The sequence below is a fragment of the Hoplias malabaricus genome, chromosome 12 (assembly GCF_029633855.1).
Source record: "Hoplias malabaricus isolate fHopMal1 chromosome 12, fHopMal1.hap1, whole genome shotgun sequence".
NCBI classification, from domain to species: domain Eukaryota; kingdom Metazoa; phylum Chordata; class Actinopteri; order Characiformes; family Erythrinidae; genus Hoplias; species Hoplias malabaricus.
In genome coordinates, this window is record NC_089811.1 from 40,358,701 (window position 1) to 40,380,715 (window position 22,015).

General features: G+C 42.6%; 1 protein-coding gene across 4 annotated transcripts; it reads right to left on the reverse strand.

The window, feature by feature from the left end:
* Positions 1-375: 375 nt before the first annotated feature.
* traf3ip1 (TNF receptor-associated factor 3 interacting protein 1) lies at positions 376-21,841 on the reverse strand. 4 transcript variants are annotated; one of them, XM_066686221.1, is made up of 16 exons: positions 21,568-21,841; positions 19,078-19,146; positions 16,532-16,693; positions 15,515-15,625; positions 14,472-14,918; positions 13,839-13,919; positions 11,550-11,573; positions 11,179-11,254; positions 10,929-10,949; positions 10,643-10,724; positions 10,119-10,205; positions 9,630-9,762; positions 9,490-9,526; positions 9,312-9,388; positions 3,160-3,383; positions 376-1,801 (listed from the first exon to the last, which is right to left on the reverse strand). In XM_066686221.1, the coding sequence occupies exons 1-16, from the start codon at positions 21,688-21,690 to the stop codon at positions 1,636-1,638; spliced, it is 1,920 nt and encodes a 639-aa protein (XP_066542318.1). In that variant the 5' UTR covers positions 21,691-21,841; the 3' UTR covers positions 376-1,635. The 4 variants fall into 4 exon arrangements, with proteins under 4 accessions (XP_066542318.1, XP_066542315.1, XP_066542317.1 ...); XM_066686218.1 differs by having other exon boundaries at positions 10,643-10,727; XM_066686220.1 differs by having other exon boundaries at positions 10,929-10,952.
* Positions 21,842-22,015: the final 174 nt, after the last annotated feature.

Sequence of the window (22,015 nt, forward strand, 5' to 3'; positions counted from 1 at the left end):
GAGATGTGTGTATGTGTGTGTCTTGTGCAGCTGTCTCAAGCGCTGCCAGAAAACAAAAATCAGGCCTCATGTTAGCCTCAGATATAAGCTCTCAGAGTATTAAAGAGTTTTTGTTATGTCAGATTGGACTGGCCTTCAAAGGCTGGGTGTAGCCAAGCGTGTGACTGCGCTGTGCCAGACACCACCAGGACTTCACATGAACTCGTCAAAAACACAAACTACACACATTCATCACGTCCCCGTAGCACAGTCCAAAATAATCATTAAAATGCCACACTAATGTTTACCTCACAGCAAACTTTCACAACATCAGTTATTTCCCCTGCGTTTATAAAAACACGGCATGTGCAAGTATTTTACTTAAACGTAGCCATTTATTTCACTCCACTACAAAATTTATAGTCATTTGTGAGCTATGATACAAAGAAATATACAGAATGTACAGCAAAGACAATGTGGGCGTTGGTAAAAATAGCTTACAGTGTAAATGGTCAACTCGATGTCTAAATAGAACTAAACGGAGGTTTCATTTGTTGTCGCTCAGTATCTGACTGTACTTGTTGTAGTCCGTGCTATAACATAGCAGATAATACTGATATAAAATGATTTATAGATATGTAATAACATTTATCTTGAACGTATTTAAAAAAAAAAGTTAGAGATATCAGTTTTGTAGGAGTTTACGTCTCTGCCGAGTGTTTGTTTTATTGGAGTGGGATGTAAAACGTCCAAATCCATTCTCACCCTCGTTTATTCGTCTAAATGTGAGCTAATGTGTCTTCTGTATTTAATTTACAGCTGGACTGTGTTGATAAACAGTAATATAAAGTATAAGAAAGCAGTGTTCTCTTTCCTCTCAAATCCAACGTCACATACATCTAACCTAATAAAATCACTGTGCTACAACCAAACAGACCTAACCGGGGTCTTCTCATGCACTGAAATGTACTTTGCTCCACATCAGTACAGGCGTGTTCAGTCAGTGTCACTGATCAAAGTGCAGCGGTGCTTTACTAGTGCATCTCCAGCTTTTGGCATGCGTCAATTTGAAACTAACATCTTGGGCTGGTTTTCCAGACGGATTAAGAGCTAAAGGTTTGATGGAGAACCCTCACTGACGGGCTGAACTTGGACATAACTACTGTCCAAAAAAAAAAAAAAGCAGGCGCCTATTGCTTAAGACAAGCTTTGGAGAGCCACTGAGACGTGGTGCACCTGAAAAGCAATAAAAATTCATCGGACATATTGCCAAGACGTTCCCTTTCTGAAACAAACAGTGCGGCTGAACGCTGAGAACACGGAGGACACTGGACAGTCTTGTTACTAAACGGGATACACATTCGTATCTGAACACATCCATCTCTCAAAGTGTGCAAATCTACTGTGGAAGAGGAACAGCTCGGTGCACGCATGTCATTTTTGAAAATTCCACCGAACCCGAACAGAAGGCACCTTAAACCAAAAGGGGAATGTGAAGAGGGTGACTTTGCTGTCTCACTATCCTCAGTTTCATCCGACACCCACTAAAAAGTGCAAATCAGACAACCATCACCAGAGAGCTACTGTGAGACTGAGTGAGACAGCGCTCCTGTGCAGACAGTGCTAATGTTTTTTGTTGGTTTTTTTGCCTCGTTCTCATGTTTGTGAGGAGAAGCTGATGCCGGACACCATCTTGTGGATCTTTTCCTCGTTCCTGAGGATGTTGGACTTGATGGCACAAATCTTGTCCTGCTGGTCTTTGATGAGCTGCTCCAGTTCGGCTAGCTCCGCCTTCAGTGGCTCCACAGCACTGTCAGTGATTCTAAAAGACACCAAAATACAAACACACTTATACCACAGTATTCCCCACCACCAAGAATCTGGGAATTAGGGTTTATGTAATGTCTTTCTATGTCATACTAGTTTAACATGCCCATTTACCTGTGTAAACACATTCTAGCAAGTTTCCTAGTTATAATCACATCATATACCACTGTCAACACCTTTTTGTGTCTTAACACATGGACTACAACAGAAACTGCATCGCAGAGAAAGCTAACAGATAACGGTAGGTCAGGAACATTTAAACTGGTATTTAAACCAGCACGTAATATTATTTGTCATGTCATTTAGTTTTCTGCAGCGCAGCACTGCATCCCTCCACAGCACTGTTTTAACAGAATTATTTACCCTTTCAATTAGTGCAATTAAAGAAATCCCAGAATAGCCGGTGCAGATCGGAACCCCTCCTCTATATTTAAGAAATCCTGAGCTCTAACTTACAGAGGTGTGATAATCAGAATCACAGCACAAACGTTAGGAAGTTTGATAGTAATCTGGGGGGTAAAGCTCATCCTTAACCACTGCCAAAACTTAGTTTCAAACTAAATCTCTTATTGAATTAGAAACATCTCCATCATGTTCCACCCGAGCTGAGATTGACCTCACAGTACATTGAATAAACAGTAGGGAGGCAGAGAGAGAGAGAGAAGGAGAGAGAGAAGGAGAGATATTGTGACAAAGAGAGAGAAGGAGAGATATTGTGACAAAGAGAGAGAAGGAGAGATATAGTGACAAAGAGAGAGAAAGAGAGAAAGTAAGAGAGAGGGAGAGAGAGACTGTGACAAAGAGAGAAGGAGAGAGTGTGACAAAGAGAGGGAGAGAGAAAGAGAGCGAGAGAGAGAGAAAGAGAGATAGTGTGACAGAGAGAGAGAGGGAGAGAGAAAGAGCGAGAGGGAGAAAGAGAGAGAGTGAGACAAAGAGAGAGAGAAGGAGAGAGAGAGAGAGAGAGAACCCATTTAAATAGATTTCTTAAAGTTGTACTGTGTATGTATAAAAATGTAAGTTAAAGCTGGATGCAGCAGGTTAAACTTTAGTAGCTGTGGCAGTTGCTGTTCAAGGCTACTACAATGGAACTGCAGGTGAAACTGGCATTCAAGGGCAGCCAGGAAAAGTCCCCCCCACCTTTAAGATTCATCAAGATATTTTCTCTAGCCTTTTCTCTAGAGATTACCCTGGCACCTCTGTAAGAGGGAAGTTGGGGATTTTAAACATATCAGGACACCAGGGTTATTTTTAAGTATGTTTCATCTTTTTCGGGACAGCAGTCCATTTTTATGCTTGGCACACACACCCAAACTATAAATATATTGTGTGTGTTATTGTGTGTGCGCACATTACCTCTGCTCCTGTAGCAGGGCCTGTGCGTGCTCTTTGTTCTCCCGTTTCCAGGTCTGCAGCTCGTTCTGCATCGAGTCCATATCCTCCTGAATGTAGTCCATGATCTTGCCCAGAGGCAGGGCACTGCGGCACACGGTTTGAATGGAGGAGCGCAGTCGCTCGATCTCCCTTGCCACCAGCTCCCGCTCCTTCTTACGAGTTGCCTCCAACACAGGCGTCCGATCCTGCAACGCATCATCACAAGGGTGAAGAAGAAGAAGAAGAAGTATAAATACACACGAGGTCAGCACAGGGCCGGTTAAAGTAGATCTATACTGACCGACTGGCAACAGAGCTTCACACATTATTTTCCGACACACACACCTCACTGAAGTGAGCACTTGAAGGGAATTACACAAATGAGGTTAGAAATATTCGATATCCACCGGCAACAAAGAGAACAAGGCAGAAGTCTGCATTTAGTGGTTTAGGATTTCAAGGCTACGAATGTTTAGAATTTCAAGGCAGGAATTATACAAACCCAGCAATGTATATAAAGATCAAACCCGAAAGGCCATGGGATCCATAATATGAGCGGTTAGTGAGGGCCTCCGCTGTACGGTGTGTGGTTGGGGGGTCTTGCTCTGCCCCAGTCACCTCTCTGCCTGGCACACACACCAGCCACATATATATGTTTACTCAGCTGGAGTCACAGCCTGTGTGTGGCACTAAGCCAAACAAACCTCACTCTCACAGCCTGCCCCCACACACTCACACACAATGTTCTATAAGGCATGTCTTTAGTCTTGGTTTATTTAAGTAACTGTGTATGGCAGGGAAGTTATTTTACAACAGTATTTGGTCACAACTGCTTCATTTTGGCTCTTTTAAGGTGAACCCCTGAGCTAATATCTGTCACTGTGGCCACAGACGTTTACAGCTATTTTCATGTTGTTTCACGCTAAAAACAACACAAACTAACCAGCATCTCCCTCTCAAATAAAAGCGTGTTTGCGAATTCCTCCTTGAAGAGCTACCATTGACAGACTTATCAGGTGGTTATGAAATAAGGTTTATGGTTATCGCTTTTAAAAAATGTGTTAATTATACACAGATGCTTAAGGAAGTTCTTAATACGTTTTACTAAAATGTCTGCTGGCTGTCAGCAAGGTGGGTGGCTCTGTTAGCCCCTAAACACCAGTGCTAGATAAACACTGGCTAGCACGTTCAGCCCACTGCTGGTGGAGCACGGAGGCCAGCAGGATTCGGTCTGTTTGTCATCCTCTTGTGCCTCACCCTTTTCGCATTTAAAAAAAAAAAGCTGCATAAGTCGAACATCTACTTTCTGTCTCTCTGGGCACAAATCGGTTGTTTATGGGGGTCCTGTGTGGCTCGACAGGACCGGTGTGCTCTTTCTCCCCATTCCTCCTGCTAAGCCAAGACAAATATTTTCGTGCAGGGCCGTGTAAGGCAGGTTTTTTAGCTTAGACAGTGACAGAAGAAGGTCGACGGTGCTGGCGTAGTGGGCCTACATCAGGTGGCTGCTGGAGGCCGGCGGTGCTGAATGCCAGGCCACGGAGCTGGATAAAGCTTGAGAGCTAATTTGCTTAATGAGGAAATGCACATAAAATGCATGATTTATGAAGCGCTGATGAGGAATGAAGGAAAGAATGGGGTACAGGACTCTTCAAAGAGCACTCTGAGAGGAAAAATACCTCCATTGCATGAAAACTCTCAAAGGCTTACAAAGTTCTCCGGGGTAATAAACGGAGGAAGCATCCATCTTTGTGGATAAAATATCACATCGAGTCCAAAAGCATTACATCATCTAAAATGTAGGCGAGTTATACGGTGATGAATGAGCCTGGATAACCGAACACGAACAGATTACAAAGTCATGTATAATTTGTCCTGACTTGTTGATCAGAGACAAAATACCTGCTATAAATTTACCTTTCCTTTCACACAAGCAGCACAGTACCAGAACATACTGACACGGTCACAGCCACCCGTCCTGTACTGAACCGCACGGGACCCTTCATAGAGGCGGCGCAACTAGTCGAGTCCATTGAACTGGGCTATGCTTCTGTTGTTTATGTTTCTCTAGCTGGTGTAAGGCTCCATGGTGGGTCTGGGGGCTTCTGAAGGAAAAAAGATTAATTGAGCACTGCCCAGAGGTTTCCTCCACAAGGGAAACACAGGCCCCATCCAGATACATCATAAAAATAGCAGCATTGCAGTGGAGTGAGAAGAGGACAGGACGGGGAGTCCTGAGCACAGGATGCAGTGGGGTCAGTGTGTCCTCATGGGGGTCGTTGCCCTGACCCAGCTAAGGTCCAGAGGGACTGCCACAGGGGGATAGCACACAAAGCTAGTGTGCGCCATAAAATCCTTAGAAACCAGCCACAGAGAAAATCAAGCTCCAGAATCACCAGTTAACACTCGTTTTATCAGGTAATAGGTTGTTCAAACGCAGAGGCAGTCTCTCTCTAGAAGGGCAGCACACTTCCAGGAACGCGAGAGAGTCATTTCCTATACAACTGCACAAAAATGGTAGGTGTTTATGAAGACACAGGCCTGAAGAGATGACTATTTATTTTCCTGCCTGTCCTACAGAGAATACGCTGGCCCTTCTGCCGTGCAGCGCTCACTCAACAGCCATCCATTTGTGTGCCACAGGGTTTATTTATACGTTAGGAACCTTCATCAGGGCTAATTTGATGGTGTAAAAAAGGGAGAAAAAATGCTTATGAAAACGCAGCTGCTGTGAGGGGCCAATTCTGTCTAAATAAAAAGACGGCCTACGTAAAGTATTTTATAATAATATACATGCGTTCCGGGGGGTCACAGAAGAGGTCAGTCCTAAAATACACAGTACATTCTTCACTCACACTGCCTGTGCGAAGAGACAGCATACCTGAACTGAGATCAGATATTACTGACTACTTTACACTCGTGAGAGACCATGAAAGTCACTTTTAAATGTACTTTACCGTCTTGGTTGTATCTCTGTAGTGTGTACACACCTCTTCTGATTTGTATATACACCTTGTTTTTAGTTTTTTTAATAAATGAGGAAGCTTTTGAAATTTAAAAAGTGATAGGGAAATGGTCTAACCGCCACTCTCTGAATGTTATGAAGTGATATGTAATCCGGCTGAGATTGGCCAACGAGAAAAAAGGACATACTTATAGAATGAATTATTAGCAGCGTAACCCTAGACCTGTCAGGGGGAATAAGGAAGCTCAATATTTACATTTTTAAACCTCGACGTTACACTAAGATTACAGGAGACCGCTGGCTTTATTAGGCTGAACCCTCACCCCTTTCAAGTCAGGAAGGAAGTCATTGCAGCTTGTTTTTCCATCCAGCTGACTAGGCATTGGAAGCGCGGTGCACTAGTTAACCTGCAGCCCTGTTTAGAGTGCTCAGTGGCCTGAAAGCCCGCACCCAGCTCATGGCCAACGTTAATGGCGGGGAAGTCAGAGAACTGATGAGGCAGCATTAAGTGAATTAGTTGAGTGCTCTGCGTGCTGCTCGGATTCCACTCCAGAGCCGGTCCACATCTGATGGGGGGAAATCTAATTTGATTATTTGGGAATGGAGGGAAATCCAGAGTGATTATTCTGAAACGAACACAGAGAAAGGAAGGGGGTGCAGGGAAATGAGCTGCGGGTCTGTAGTGTGCGAGTCCTCTTAGCAACAATTGCACAAACCTCGCTGCGTGAATTTGTGCAAAAAAAAAATTAAATAAAAGAGGATTTTATTGAAGTCCCGCTCAGGGTGACTGTCTGTGTGGAGTGTGGTGTGTTCTCTCTGTGTCTGCGTGGGTTTCCTCCGGGTGACTGTCTGTGAGGAGTGTGGTGTGTTCTCCCTGTGTCTGCGTGGGTTTCCTCCGGGTGACTGTCTGTGAGGAGTGTGGTGTGTTCTCCCTGTGTCTGCGTGGGTTTCCTCCGGGTGACTGTCTGTGAGGAGTGTGGTGTGTTCTCCCTGTGTCTGCGTGGGTTTCCTCCGGGTGACTGTCTGTGAGGAGTGTGGTGTGTTCTCCCTGTGTCTGCGTGGGTTTCCTCCGGGTGACTGTCTGTGAGGAGTGTGGTGTGTTCTCCCTGTGTCTGCGTGGGTTTCCTCCGGGTGACTGTCTGTGAGGAGTGTGGTGTGTTCTCCCTGTGTCTGCGTGGGTTTCCTCCGGGTGACTGTCTGTGAGGAGTGTGGTGTGTTCTCTCTGTCTCTGCGTGGGTTTCCTCCGGGTGACTGTCTGTGAGGAGTGTGGTGTGTTCTCTCTGTGTCTGCGTGGGTTTCCTACGGGTGACTGTCTGTGAGGAGTGTGGTGTGTTCTCTCTGTGTCTGCGTGGGTTTCCTCCGGGTGACTGTCTGTGAGGAGTGTGGTGTGTTCTCTCTGTGTCTGCGTGGGTTTCCTCCGGGTGACTGTCTGTGAGGAGTGTGGTGTGTTCTCCCTGTGTCTGTGTGGGTTTCCTCCGGGTGCTCCGGTTTCCTCCCACGCTCCAAAAACACACGTTGGTAGGTGGACTGGTGACTCAAAAGTGTCTGTATGTGTGAGTGAATGTGTGAGTGTGTGTGTAGCCCTGTGAAGGTCTAGCGCCCCCTCCAGGGTGTATTCCTGCCTTGCGCCCAATGATTTCAGGTAGGCTCTGGACCCACCGCGACCCTGAACTGGATAAGGGTTACAGATAATGGATGGATAGATGGATTTTATTGATGTTGCTTTGCAATTAAATGACAAAACTGACCTTGATGTGTTTACTAAAATGCCCATCTTGGTACGAATACCAAATCTGACCAGCTGTGTTATTCTCCAACACACATTTGTACACTCAAATGTGGTTAATAACATTACAATAAGGGTATAACATATGCTCAGTTTGGCATTCACTTATACTGCAGCAAATATTTACACAAGCAAAACGGATTAGTAGTTAATATCTTACATTTAATCAAATGATATGGTGTGAGGCACTGGTTTTCAGCCCGGTAGAAAGAACTGGACATTAAACACAGAGCAGCAGACTAGAACCACAGCAAGTGTTCCTGTGTTTCAGAGCACGTGGCTAAGGTCAGGCTGGGGCTGGATGTCAGGGGCTTTCTGCATGAGCTGCACCACCAAATACTGCATCCATCAGAACAGCAGCCAGACTCCAACAGATGGGAGCAGAGTATGATCCAGGAAGGTAGACCACCCAGTACAGCACAGGCCACTGTGAGCAGGGTACAGACAAGAGCACCTCAAAACTGAATCACTGTCTAAATATTGACTATGGGAGCACTCCCTGGCTCACAGAGAGCCAGTACAGTGACTGGAGAGCACTCGACAAGGCACCACATCTGAATGGACATCATCCTCCAGTGGTTCTGAACAATATATCTGCTATAAAATATGGAAAGAGCAAGTTATTGTTGCTACAATGGAAGGGTGGGAAAAAAATTACTACATTTACTGCCTGTCTGCGCTTCAGTGGAAGACTAGAACCCTGGGCCTTGAAAGAGTTGATCTTTGTGGAATATTTTTGTATTGATTTGAAAACCACAATCTTTTCTCATTAATAAACTTAATCTACTTTCTACTGAGAGATATTCACAATGTCACAGGGCCACAAGAGAAAGAGGATGTAGCAGATTTAAAAGCTGGGGAAAACAGGCAATAAATCCGCCCTAATACCAAACAATTTCGCCAACTACTTTTCAAGACGTGCTTTTCTCCACACATTCCACACTGAGATCCTCAGATAAAGTGGTTTATCTTAATAAACAGCTCACAATCGTCTCAAACAAAGGAGTTAAATATCTCAAAGCTGTCATCTGTGGAGTCACACTGTTTTGGTCGTTGCTTAAGTTCCACTGAAAAATACTTCAGTGGGTCTGAAACCACAATTACCCTGCTCCAGTCCATTTGCAAAGCTGCTTTCTTTAATAAATGGGTGACTAGCTGGCTAAGGCTTTCAAATGAAAAACAGCAAAAATCATGTCCCTAAGGTATCGTATTTAGTGAAACCAACACTGATTGTCTCAATGAGTAGATTTCGAAATGCACTTACTCACATTAGTGGAATGCTATTATGATAAAAAAATGGTTGAGGTATTAGAACTGAAACAGCACTGCCCTCTAGTGGATGGTAGTAGAGACATAAGCCTTAACTCTAAGTTAAAGACGCAGTACCTGCTCTTTTGATTGCAGAGACGAAGGTGAGGATTCAAAGTCCTTCTTGGTTTCTAGGATTTTTTTCACCAGCCCACCTTTAATGAGAGAAAATTAACCCAAATTATTTAATCTAGGATAAAAATATCTACTCATTCAAATCGGTGTCAATAGCTTGACCGTGATTCTGTCAACTCACCATGCTTCTCATCACCCTGTAGTTCAACTGAGCGTTCCTATACAGAGAGACACACACACACACATCAGCTACTGTTTTAGGACGAGTATAACTCAATCATATTCTCTGTATTCTTCTGAAGGGAGGAAAGCACCCATCACCTCCAGCTCGGGCATGTCTGGCAGAGGTCCAACTGCTTCTTCCACTACGAACTGCCCATCTTCATCCTCCTCATCCTCTGAGAGTCTTTTACCTTCCATAATCACCGCAGACGGGGGCTTGGCACTGCCCAACCTGAGGACCAACCAGTTAGTTTCACACTCTTTATAAGCATCAAGAAACAAGTTTAACCAGAAGGTGAAGATAGATTAATACTAAGCTGACGGTGGCTAATTAGAATGGTAAATCTACTCTCTTCAGAGAAGTACAAAGCTTGTTTTTATTTCATCACCAACAACATGGCTCTAATATTAAATATGTATTTTGCCACACTAAATAACTTTAACATGTATTGCATCAATGTTCTCTGTGCACTGTGATGCTGGTTCTTGGATTCAAACTTTCCAAGCCTCGTTTGGTATTTCTGACTACAGAATATTAGTTAGTACGAGAATATGGCACATGAAAGTTCTTAAATAAAGAGTATTCACCTCTCCACTGTGGCTCCATCAGTGTAGCTCTCCTGCATTTTCACTCGAGGAGGAGCTGGCCTTGCGCTGCTAGGCCGTGGTATTCTCCTATTGTTGTTTCAGAAAGCATACCATTATTACACATTCTTTCAAGACTCCAACCCATAATACGGTTTTATATCTATGTCTAAGTCTGTTGTGGTAAAGCTGCTCACATACAAACGGAGATAAATAAGTGTCAGGAGCCCAATGGTAATTTTCGTGTGTGCAGAGAGAAGTCTATCGGCTGTGAAAGGAAAGGTAGGCCAACATGCCGCTTTGAAGTGCAGTCTGGCAGCACTTTGCCATGAAAGCAAAAGGATTTGCATCAATGAGTTACATGGCCATGCAGTCTAAGTAGACTAAGTAAGTAATCTGAAAATGGCAAAAACATCTCTCTCTCTCTCTCTTAAACCAATCATTTGAATTTGAAAAACACACACAAGTTCATGATCAGGTCAAGAATGAAAGAAAGAAAACAAAGAATTAAAAAGGACAAAGTTAACCTGTTGGATGTTTGGGACGACACAATGTGGGATTCATCTCCATTTTCAAGATGGCTTTGCTTATCCACTGAGGGACTGTCACCTACTGCAACGTAAACAGAAGCTTTAAATGGAAGTCTCAAAAGGGGGTGGAGGTTGCCCCAGTTTAGTAAAGAAGGTCTTAACTTATTTAAAAAAATATATAATAAAATAAAATATAACATCTAGAGGTTCAACTTTAGGACGAAGATTGAAATGAAAATCAAATAAGGAGAGTCTCTTTGTTTTGGGAATAATGCCTACGTACCTCCATCACTGTCTGATTCATCTGCTAGAGAGAGAGAGAGAGAGAGAGAGAGAGAGAAAAAGAGGAAAAAATATGGAAATACTGGTTAACAATGTGACTGCATCCTTGATAAACTATCAATCACAACTATTAAAAAAATATCCAACAATCATTCTAATATTAATTCCATTATTATGAACATCTCCCTCATTATCATGTTATGTAATCACACTAAACAGACTGTGGTATGGTCTAGGTTGTGTAAGGTTACCTGGGGCTCCTGCTTTGGGCCAGCGTCGCTGCCCCTTGGCAGATGAAGGCCTGGGTATCCTGGTAGAACTCTCAGGCTGAGAGAACACACACACACACACACACACACACACACACACACACACACACACACACACACACACACACACACACACACACACACACACAATCAAGTCAAAACCACTTCATACTCAATGATCTATGAAGTCCTACTCATCATGCTTCAAACCACACAGTATGACTCCGTGACTGAATCAAAGAGTGCAGTGATTTGTCTTTACATGGCTTTTGTAGATTGTTGACCTGTTTTTTTGCAGACATTCATATGTATTACATTTTGCCAAACAAATGCAGAGAACCTGCAATAACTACCTGGTTTTGTGAAGCCTCTGTCATCTGGGGAAAAAAAAAAAAAAGGTCAGAGGAGTTCATGTTACTAAATGTCTACTATAAACAGGAATCATGTATTTATGAAAAACAGTCATCTATTCTTTAATTTCTAAAAATAACTACACCACAGTTCGTAAACACAGTGACTAAGCAGTTCACTACGTACAGAGAACAATTCTGTAACTCTGCTACAAGCCTGTAACGCACAAAGCAATGGAAGTACCTTAGCGAATGTGTCAAGTAATATAACGGCACGCAGAGTTAAACAAATTTCCTACTTGCCCCTTTTCTTCAACCCCGGAATCTCCACTCATTTTATACAAAATAGTATTTACTCAGTAAACAGCGTGTATAAAAGAATAGTTTAATAAAGTATAATTATTTACTCTTCTTTTTAAGCATTCGGTTCAGAGGTAAAGAAAAAAAACTATAGCCCTCCACATTGTCATACACCACCAAACCTTTCCACTCACTCCTGAAACCTACCCACTACAACAAACGAATGATTGTTTAATTAATGAAAGATATGAGCGAATACTAATGTACCTCTTCTAGCTCGTCACGTTCAGTCTCGAGAATTAAAGAGACAAAAACATGACTGTAGACGAATCAGACATTCCAGTTCAGTCAGACCACTATAACAACATCAAACCTCGATAATAGAAGCAGTTCTTTAGTGACTCAAATACAGAGAGATGAGAGAGAGAGAGAGGTGTGTCTTGTTACATTTCATTCAATCAATCAATAACTTAAAAAATGCCAAGTACAATATTATTCATACCTTTTCTCAGACATAACATAACAGACATGGACTTAGAGGCTGCAAGGCTTCTTTGTCAATACTGTGGTCATCAGCTGCCTCCTTAAATTCTAAGACGCTTACCAGAACCTCAGTGTAGTCCGTTTTACTCATGACTCTGTTTACTTGACAAGGTTGCCCACTGGCTGAAAAACATCCCTCAAGCATGACACGGAGATGGTGTTCCTGGGGTTAAATTATTCTCCTTTCTTTTGCCAAACATAATCCACATTCCTGTGTCCTGATACATTTATTTTGATCTCTTCTGACCGCAGAGCTGACGCTGAAAATCTGTTCTGTCTAAAATATTGGTCCCAAAACTCCTCAGACACATCAAGACGGACTTGACCATGATCCCTGGATTCTTCTTGGGCTCTCGCACTACGACACTTGCCAGAGAAAAGGGCCATTTCTGGCTTCCCATCATGACCATTGAGATTTTTCTGCATGGAACTCCTTGTACTTTTTGATCATGCTTTGCACTGTGGCCACAGGCATTTGAAAACCCCTAGAATAAGGCTTTATAGCCTTTCCCCATTTTTGCGCAGTCACAATGTGCAACTAGATGTCCCCACTAAGCCCCCTGATTTTAGCCATGACTCGCAATTTCCTTGTAGCTGACTTTTCTACTATTCTATCTGCTATTTACAATAGATCAGAAGGCTCTAGAGCATTTCAGAAATCACCAGGTCTATTTGGAATGGGATAAAAGCATTTTCTCAAAATGAAAAAACATGCAAAGGAAAAGTAAACTATTTTTGCACAAAATTGTACTGTATTTGTCATTTCAAAAGTCAAAGCCTGGCATTTATTTAAATAATCTTGGGCTTATCTACGGGGGTTAGACAGTGAAAGTGAAACACCTGTCATTGTAGTGTGGGAGGTTTCAGGGCTAAATTGGAGCAGCCTGGTGGACAATCTTCATTAACTGCACATTGCACCAGTAAGACCATGTGCATCCAATGGTTCAAACATTGTGTCCTGAAGGCGGTGCCGTGTATCAGGACGACAATGCACCAATACACACAGCGAGACTGGTGAAAGACTGGTTTGATGAACATGAAAGTGAAGGTGAACATCTCCCATGGCCTGCACAGTCACCAGATCTAAATATTATTGAGACACTTTGGGGTGTTTTGGAGGAGCGAGTCAGGAAACGTTTTCCTCCACCAGCATCACGTAGAGACCTGGCCACTATCCTGCAAGAAGAATGGCTTCAAATCCCTCTGACCACTGTGCAGGACTTGTGTATGTCATTCCCAAGACCAACTGACGCTGTATCGGCCGCAAAAGGAGGCCCTACACCACACTAATACATTACTGTGGTCTAAAACCAGGTGTTTCACTTTCATAAAATCACAAGGATAGATAGGCTATAGCAGGGGTGTACTTACAGCATGTTTTATTGAAATTTTAATTTGGGTATTTCATCTGACCGCATCATGAAAGCGAAAAAAACAAAAAATCCTCACCTCCACTGGCTCAGTCTTTTGATTTTTACTGGGCTCTTCTTCTTGAGGTCTTCGTCTGCTAAGCTCTTCTGCTGCTCTGGCCTGTAGAAACACAACAAAAGTCAAATTGACATTCAGAGAGTAAACAGGACAGTGTAAATATAATATCCATGTCAAAGTAATTACATAATCACTTGATTGAAAATATTGAAGATAACAATTGTTTAAACATTTGCGCAGTTTTTAGATTTGAGCATCATATGAATGTAAAAATGGCTGCTTTTATATTATGGATTGATTTTAAATTTATGCAAATAAAAGAAATGTGCAATGATTGACTCATTGTTGGTCCTGACTGGACCTTTTTAATGAACAGCCTTAATGTTTGTTTATTTATTTGAGCATGAGCCGTTTCTGTCTGTAGCTGGTTCTTGACATTAAAGCTGCGGGACAGTTGGTAAGTTGGGTAAAAATATCTAATAGAGATTGTGGCAGGGACTATGTGCATATTAATATTGCCACATGTAGTGAATGAAAATGAAGGCACAGAGTCATGGACATATTTCTGATTAACAGAGCTGGGTTTTAGGGGTTTAATCAATAACCTAAACGGTGCTTTAAAATGAATAGTGTGAGGTTCTAGAGACCACCAACCTTTTTCTCTGGTCTGTCCTTTGGCTTCTCCTTTTGTCTTTCTTGCTCCCTCTCCCTTTCTCGATCTTTATCATGGTCCCTCCTCTTGTCCTGCTCTCTCTCTTTGTGCACATCTCGTTCTTTGTTTTTCTCCCTCTCTTTATTTTTCTCTCTCTCTTTATCTCGTTCTCTCTCCTTGTATCTGTCCCTGCCTTTGTCTCGATCCCGCTCCCTGTCCCGGTCCTTTTCTTTGTCTCTGTCCCTATCTCTGGTCTTGTCTCTATCCCGATCACGGCTCTTGTCTTTATCCCGGTCTCTGTCCTTTGTCCTGTCTCTCTCATGGCCCTTCTCCAATCTCTCTCCATCTCTGTGCCGGTCTTTCTCACTTCTAATGCCTTCTGGGTCCTTGGAACGGTCTGGATCTTTCCGCTCTCTGCTCGAGCTGCTCTCTTTAATCTCTCTCTTCTCCTGCAGAATAATAACACGTGAAAAAACAATGCATTGACAAATAAATAAATGCTACATTTCTTACGTAATACAATCAATAAATGTGTCTCGGTTACAAACGTTAAAACAGGCAAATTCCATAGTTGTTCGAATTTAAGGCTACGAATGAATAGTCTCGCCTCAGGCCTCAGATTAACACATCGTTGCTCTCCAGTTATTTCATGATGAATGAAGCAATAGAAATGACTTGGAATACATTCATTTTACACTGACTTCCATTGAAATTTAAGAAGGTTTATTCTTCTCCTGTAAGGTTACATTTTGGGGGATACGTGCTTTTAACTGGACGGTGATAACATGCTGACATTCATCTCAACAACGTTATAACTGCTTTATCTTACATGGATTTCTCCTGGGCTTCCTCCAATAAACTAATTAAACTAAAGCATTCAGGCACACCTGAAGAATGAACCATTTTATGTTCAATTTATTGTTATAAATATCTCTGTTTGCTGTATGTTTCTCTACTACAAAGAAATAAGGATACAACCAAATGCAGTGATTCTGTAACATTTCCCCTATATGCACTCATTAGTTTGTCTGGAAGCATGTCTGACCTCTCTGCCCTCTCTGTTCTCCTTTCCCTGCGATCTGGAGGTGCCGGCCTTCCCTTTCAGATCCAGTTTGTCTCCCGCCAAGACACGTCTCACAGCCTCATCACTGGACAGCTGCATCAGGGACAGATTTACCAACACATATTACTCTTTAACATTAGATCATGCTCATTTTGTATCACATTAGGGTTTAAAAAAATAATACACAGTATTTCCAGTATATTTTGTGCCCCCCCCCCGTGTAGACACAGAGGTGCACACTGACATGGTACAATTTCACGTGTCAATTTCCAATTATATATCTATACGTATATTAGATTTCCTAAATCTCTATTATATTTAAATAGTGTTTTTATAAAATAGGGCTCAGCCAATCAACAGCCATATGTTCAGCATCATCAACATGCATCTGTATTTAAAGCATATTTATTTCTTAATCTGTATTTATATAATTGTTAATGAAACATATACTCAAAGTATAGACGTGACAATAATGAATATTCATTGGGTCAGGAGCCTAAACCTAATCACTTGTCGCACCCTGGAGGGGGCGCCAGTCCTTCACAGGGCGACACACACTCACACAAACATTCACACCTATGGACCCTTTTTTTGGGTCAACAATCCACCTACCAACGTGTTTTTGAACCCGGAGGAAACCCACATAGACACAGGGAGAACCCACAATAATTAATAATTTTATGTTGACAATCTTGACAACATTAACAATCACTCCTCATTTGAGACGCTGGCTTGGTCTTGTATTTTTACGTTTTGTTTCTCACTTCAATAAATCTACGTGTCCACGCTCATTTCTGGGCCTGTAAGACTAACACAAAATATTTCGGTCTTGAATGAGAACGGCATCACTAGGCTCCCTTGATAAAGCCCTCAGCCCATTTTCCTTGTCCTCACAGATTCTCAAGAGGCCAATTATAGCGAGACAACCCAGCAAAGATGTCATGGTTACAGTTCTAGTGTTACTGCTTGGTCTTACTCACTTTACTTCCAGTGACTGACCTTGTTGAGGCAGCATTTGGCAATGGCCTGGAGCAGCTCGTTGGTCTTCTCTGGTTCGTGGCCTGCCACTATTCGTGCAGGCTTAGCAGCTAGGGGCTCTCCGCTCACCAGCATCACTACATCGATAGCCTTCTGGAGGAACGCTATCTTTGAGTCTTTATCCTGTAGCACAAGGAAAACAAAACATACGACACATGACTTACCACTGAGTTTAAAGATTGAAGAAGACTTAATGTTGAAAGATTGCCATTACCAGTATATAAGTTATAACAGCATATGTATTATTCCTACAAAAGCTGGGAAAATATGATGCAGTTTCATTGTTCTTGCTCCCTTTATGATATATTTGGTTTTCAGCCAGGTGTAGACATTATTAATCATTTATTACTTTTTACACACAAGCAGGACCCATAGTTCACTGTTGCTTGGTCTGGTTTGACTTTCAGTCATAGATTAGTAACTAAAGTGAAGTGGAATTCTATATCTATTAAAATCTGCAAATCTCCATCAAGACACCCTTGAACTGAGACCTGGCCAGTTTTCCACGCAGGGAAAAGCTCTTCAGTCTCACGTGGGAGTGAGAGAGTGAGAGCATCTATTATGTATGTGGTAGCATCAAAGGACTCTGCTATTTCAACACTCCACCGTTGTCTGAAAAAGGATCAGGTGTGAACGCTTTAGCCTGTGTCACCAGGGCTTTATCTCTCGTTAGCTCTCCATTTTCCAGTTACCCTCTCATAGAGAGCTACATAGAGCTACCTGTGTGTTTATCTTACAGGGTCATAGTGATAGTGATCTGTGTTCAGCTTGTCAGTGGATTTCGGCTTGCGAATATGGACAGTGACTTCACACAGAAGCGCCAGTCTGAATTCACTCTCAGTAAAAATAAGAGGGAAACATGCATCTGGACTGTCAAAGATTCTGTCAAGTATACCCCCAAACTCCCTTGCTTTTTGTGTAAAGCAAAACAATACAGTTAAATGTCATATTATGAGTGATAATGTGGGCAGCACGGTGGCTTAGTGGTGAGCAAGTTCGCCTCTCAGCGCTGGGATCTTGGGTTCAAGTCCCATCTGGGTGGAGTTTCCATGTTCTCCCTGTGTCTGCGTGAGTTTCCCACAGTTCAAACACATGGAGGGTAGATGAATTGGCTTCTGTCTAATAACTGTCCTGCTGTGTGAGTGAATGAGTGTGTGCCCAGATATGGATTGGCACTCTGTCCTGGGTGAAACCCTAGTGCCCGATGCAGTCCTCCAGGTGGACGGTCGTTTCTGGTCAAGAGTATGCTGTGCACGTTTGGCTGCCACTTCTCACGAGTGTGTGTGTGTGTGTGTGTGTGTGTGTGATTTTTGGATTGAGTGTTCTGAGTAGTGTGGATTGTAAAGCGTCCTTGGGTGTCTAGAAAGGCGCTATATAAGTGTATCAATAGATAGATAGAATATATAAAGTAATTTGCCATAACATTAAAATGAACTTGTATACTAATAATGTATACTAATTACATATTTTCTCAGCTACATTTACCACATAGTCACGCAATGTTGCTACACAATTAAAGATTGCAGTCCAGCTGTTGCTCTTCATGTGTCATTAGCTTGATTTCACCGTTTTCTTCAATGGTTGAGACTCCCACGGGGTCACCACAGAGCAGGAATTCTCAGCACTGCAGTGACACTGACTTGGTGGTGTTTTCTTAATGTGTTCTGCACATATATAATTGGATTACAGCAACGATGCTTAAAAACAATGCCCACTTACTTGCGATCTTATTGGACCCACCTACCTTGCTGGTCCAACGTGGAGACATAAAGTGAGATACCGTTTGTGTGTGTCATCCTGTAGATCTTTGTAAGTGGTCACAAAATGCTGTTGGCTGGATATCTTTGGCTGGTGGACTATTGTTATTCCAGCTCTGACAGTGAGGTGTTTAAAAACTCCAGTGGCATTGCTGTGTCTGACCCAGTTTTACCAGCACAACACAGGTAAACTCCACAATGTCAGTAAAATCTGCCCTTTGGCATCCTGACAATTGAAGAACAAGGTGACTGTGGGCAAACAATTTATGCCACGCAACAGAAGGGCCGTGGTCTACCACTGAACTACAAACTTTATATGGTAAGTGGAGCTAACATAAACAACGAGGTCATATTATTATAATGTTAATCTGTTGCATACAGATTTTTGGGATGTGGTATCTGCAAACTAGCGTTACCCACACACGCACATCCTAAAATAAATAAGACGAATTTTGAATGCTTCAAGGAAAAAAAAAAAAAAAAATCAAATATCTGATCTAATATCACACCGAGATCTGTGTCACACCAAGGCTAAATTCACACTGAGGCTAATCCTGGTTAGCATTCTTCAACCGATGGCTTGGTCAACTAAGTGTTTCATATAATTTTAACTACAGACATGTTTATATTTGAAGTCACATGTCAATAAATCAATAGAAACCACAGCACAGCTTATGTTTCAAAGAATATGTAGATATTAAGCTAAATTAGGCACGAATATTTGTGAAATGTTTACGTTATGCAACTTACCTTTACATTGTCTGACTTCATCTCTGCTTCTCCATAAAGGCCTTTCATGAACCCCGTGGTGCGGATCACCTGAACAGAACATAAACAAAATGACTGGGGTTTGTGACCCGATGTCTTTCAATGAGTTTAGTCCTTTGAACTAATCAAACTGAACCTGACATCACATACACATAACCGTCAGCCCAGTGGAGTTTAGCATGACAGTGAAGGCCTGCATCAATAATGCATATAACCTGGACTGAAAGCTGAGCTTAAGCAGAGTGACAGAAAGCAAACAGCTCAAAAAAATAACTCCAGCACACAATAACCATAGAGGTATCTAATGTCCCGGTGCAGAGTGAAATTGCCAAACTTTCTCATGTAAATATGATGCTCACGTTGCAGAGCCTTGGGGGAAAGATATCCCTTGCTAAGAATGTCTTAACTAAAGTAAGTGATGCAGTTTTTGCTTTTCCTTCATCCCACACACTTTGTGTCAACATGATTAACCTTGGCTGAGCTTCTCGCATGGATTCAAGTGGAAAGAGCCACCAAACATTTTAACTACGCTTTCAAAGTCTTCCAACTTTGTGTTACTTTTCTTTCCTTCTGATTGATGCATTCTTAAGACGTAAACATAAGCTACACGTCCAAATGTGTATTGACATGTGTTGAAATATTTAAAATTAGGTTGCACCCTTTCGTGACACAGGCTTTAAGCTGCACACAGAAGTAGCTTGTATAATATGCACAGAAAAGCTTTATTAATAGAATGGGACACACTGGAGCAGCCAGACTGACCCTAGCGGCTTAGTTCACACTCGCGGTGACAAATCACTCATGACGCCCCATGTTTGCTTCTTGTGGGCGTGATCATGACTACGTGAGCTGATGATTGTGAGGAGGTACAGTCAATGCGCAGCTTCCACGCTTCTTTATTTTTGAACAGGCTTTGTACATTTGAAAAAGACATTATACAGAACATGAAAAAAAAATGAAACAGCTGTTATGGGACTTTCTTTTATTATATTATACACGTGCCATAGTCTTGAAAACACAAACGAAGCACAGGCAGGAGCTAAAATTTCAAGGAGTCAAGGCTGGGGACCACAGAAGGTGTGAGTTTTTGACTGGTAGATTTGTACTTGGATAATTTAATTGCTCACTTGTTGCACTGTCACTATGTTGCTTGCTGCCACCAAATCACAGCTACAAATCAGCTGCTTACTTACGAGACGACTGGCATAAGCTCGCCATGCCTACGTGTTGGCTAGAAGGGTATAAAGTGGCCAGCACTGTAGTATGAAGTAGTGGAACTGTGATCGCTGAAAGATGAAACAACCTGATATACATTAACTAATAATACAACATTATCACCTCCCTCACTATTGCTCTTTTAGCTGAAAGTCTCATAGCAATGCTCCAACAACTAGGTTGCCACAATTGTGCAAAATATCTCTGCAGCAAATGTACCCTGGATTTCAGAAGAAATGGTAGGTGAGGTGGTGTCTACATACTTTTGGATATATGTGTGTGTGTATGTACACTTCCAAACCTATTTGGACTGTACACCCACCACAGTAAACCTTTGCAGACCTTTACATAGAGTTTATTATTCCATTTACAGTGGATAAACACAGCTTGGTCCTCTGCTACTCTACTAAGAGGCTGTCCCACAAAGCAGGATTTAAGAGTTAGCTAGACAATTTAAACCAAGCGTTAGGGACTGTTAACGAGAAATGGCTCTAAGCTATTTTCCTAATGGATAATACCGACATTGGGCTTAAGTTATCTTGCTAATTTAGGTCGTGGAACACCCCCTGGGTGAGAGGAAAGGCGGCTCATATGATTTAAGCGCACACAGGGTCTGTTGGTTTGTTTGCCAAAGCAAAACTCAGCGAGGTGCCTGGCAACAGAGAGGCATTAACAGACCTCAACGTCTACTCCAGCTTACAACAGCTCACAAGACATGTTAGATAGCTAACTAACGTACACTTTCAAAACATCCTTCAAACACTCGTTACAGCAGCCAGCGCTTATTTAGTTAGCTACGTTACCTCACCTTGCCTCAGTCGACTACCGTTAATCCAAATCTGCCAGTGAGAGCTCAGGAAAGATAAGTAGGTTTGCTACCCGTCAGTTTTACCACCGGGGTATCGCACAAAACAGGAGTTTACCAGACAACTTAAGTCCAAAGTTGAGGGTCGTCCAACAGGAAGGTCCCTCTGCCCTTTTCTCACTGGACCGGACTTATTTAAGGTTTATATTACCTGGAGAATGTGGTATACTCACCAGTTAAATGCTAACTACCTTGGCTAAGGCACAGCGGCTGTAACTCGCCAGTCTCTTATTCGAATTTTGCATTCCACCTTAAATTCAGGACAGAACAGCTGCACCATTTAAGGTGGAACGGAAAATTCGAACGAGAAGCTGGCGAATAAGAACAGCTTCGCCTCTCCGCTGACTTTTAAACCTGCCCACAGACGCTTTTGGGGGCGAATATCTCCTCACCTCGCTGAGGATATCGTGCAGGTACCGGAACGGCGGCTTGCTCAACAGCTTCTCAGTCAACGGAGGCTTCTTTATCACTTTCCCCAGGCTCTCCTGCGTCTTTTTGGCCACCGAGCTATTCATGGCGACAAAGCTTTGTGTCCGCTCTTCGACCCGAACCCTCTTCCCCACTTCTTGGAGAAATAAGAGCGGTTTACAGAGGGAACGCTCCGGAAGCGGCGGGTTCCCTCTCAGCTGCGCTTCTTGTTGCTGTGTCAATAGCGTTCAATCCCACAATGCTTTGCTTCATTGTTGTGCGCCTGCGCAGAAGGTGCGTGGTTGTCAAGGGCAGTAAATATCCATGGCAACGGCTAACAACTGTCCATGGTTTTTATTTCAGTTCAGTGTTAGGAGCAGGTTTTAGTACACACACACACACACACACACACACACACACCAGAGACTGTAT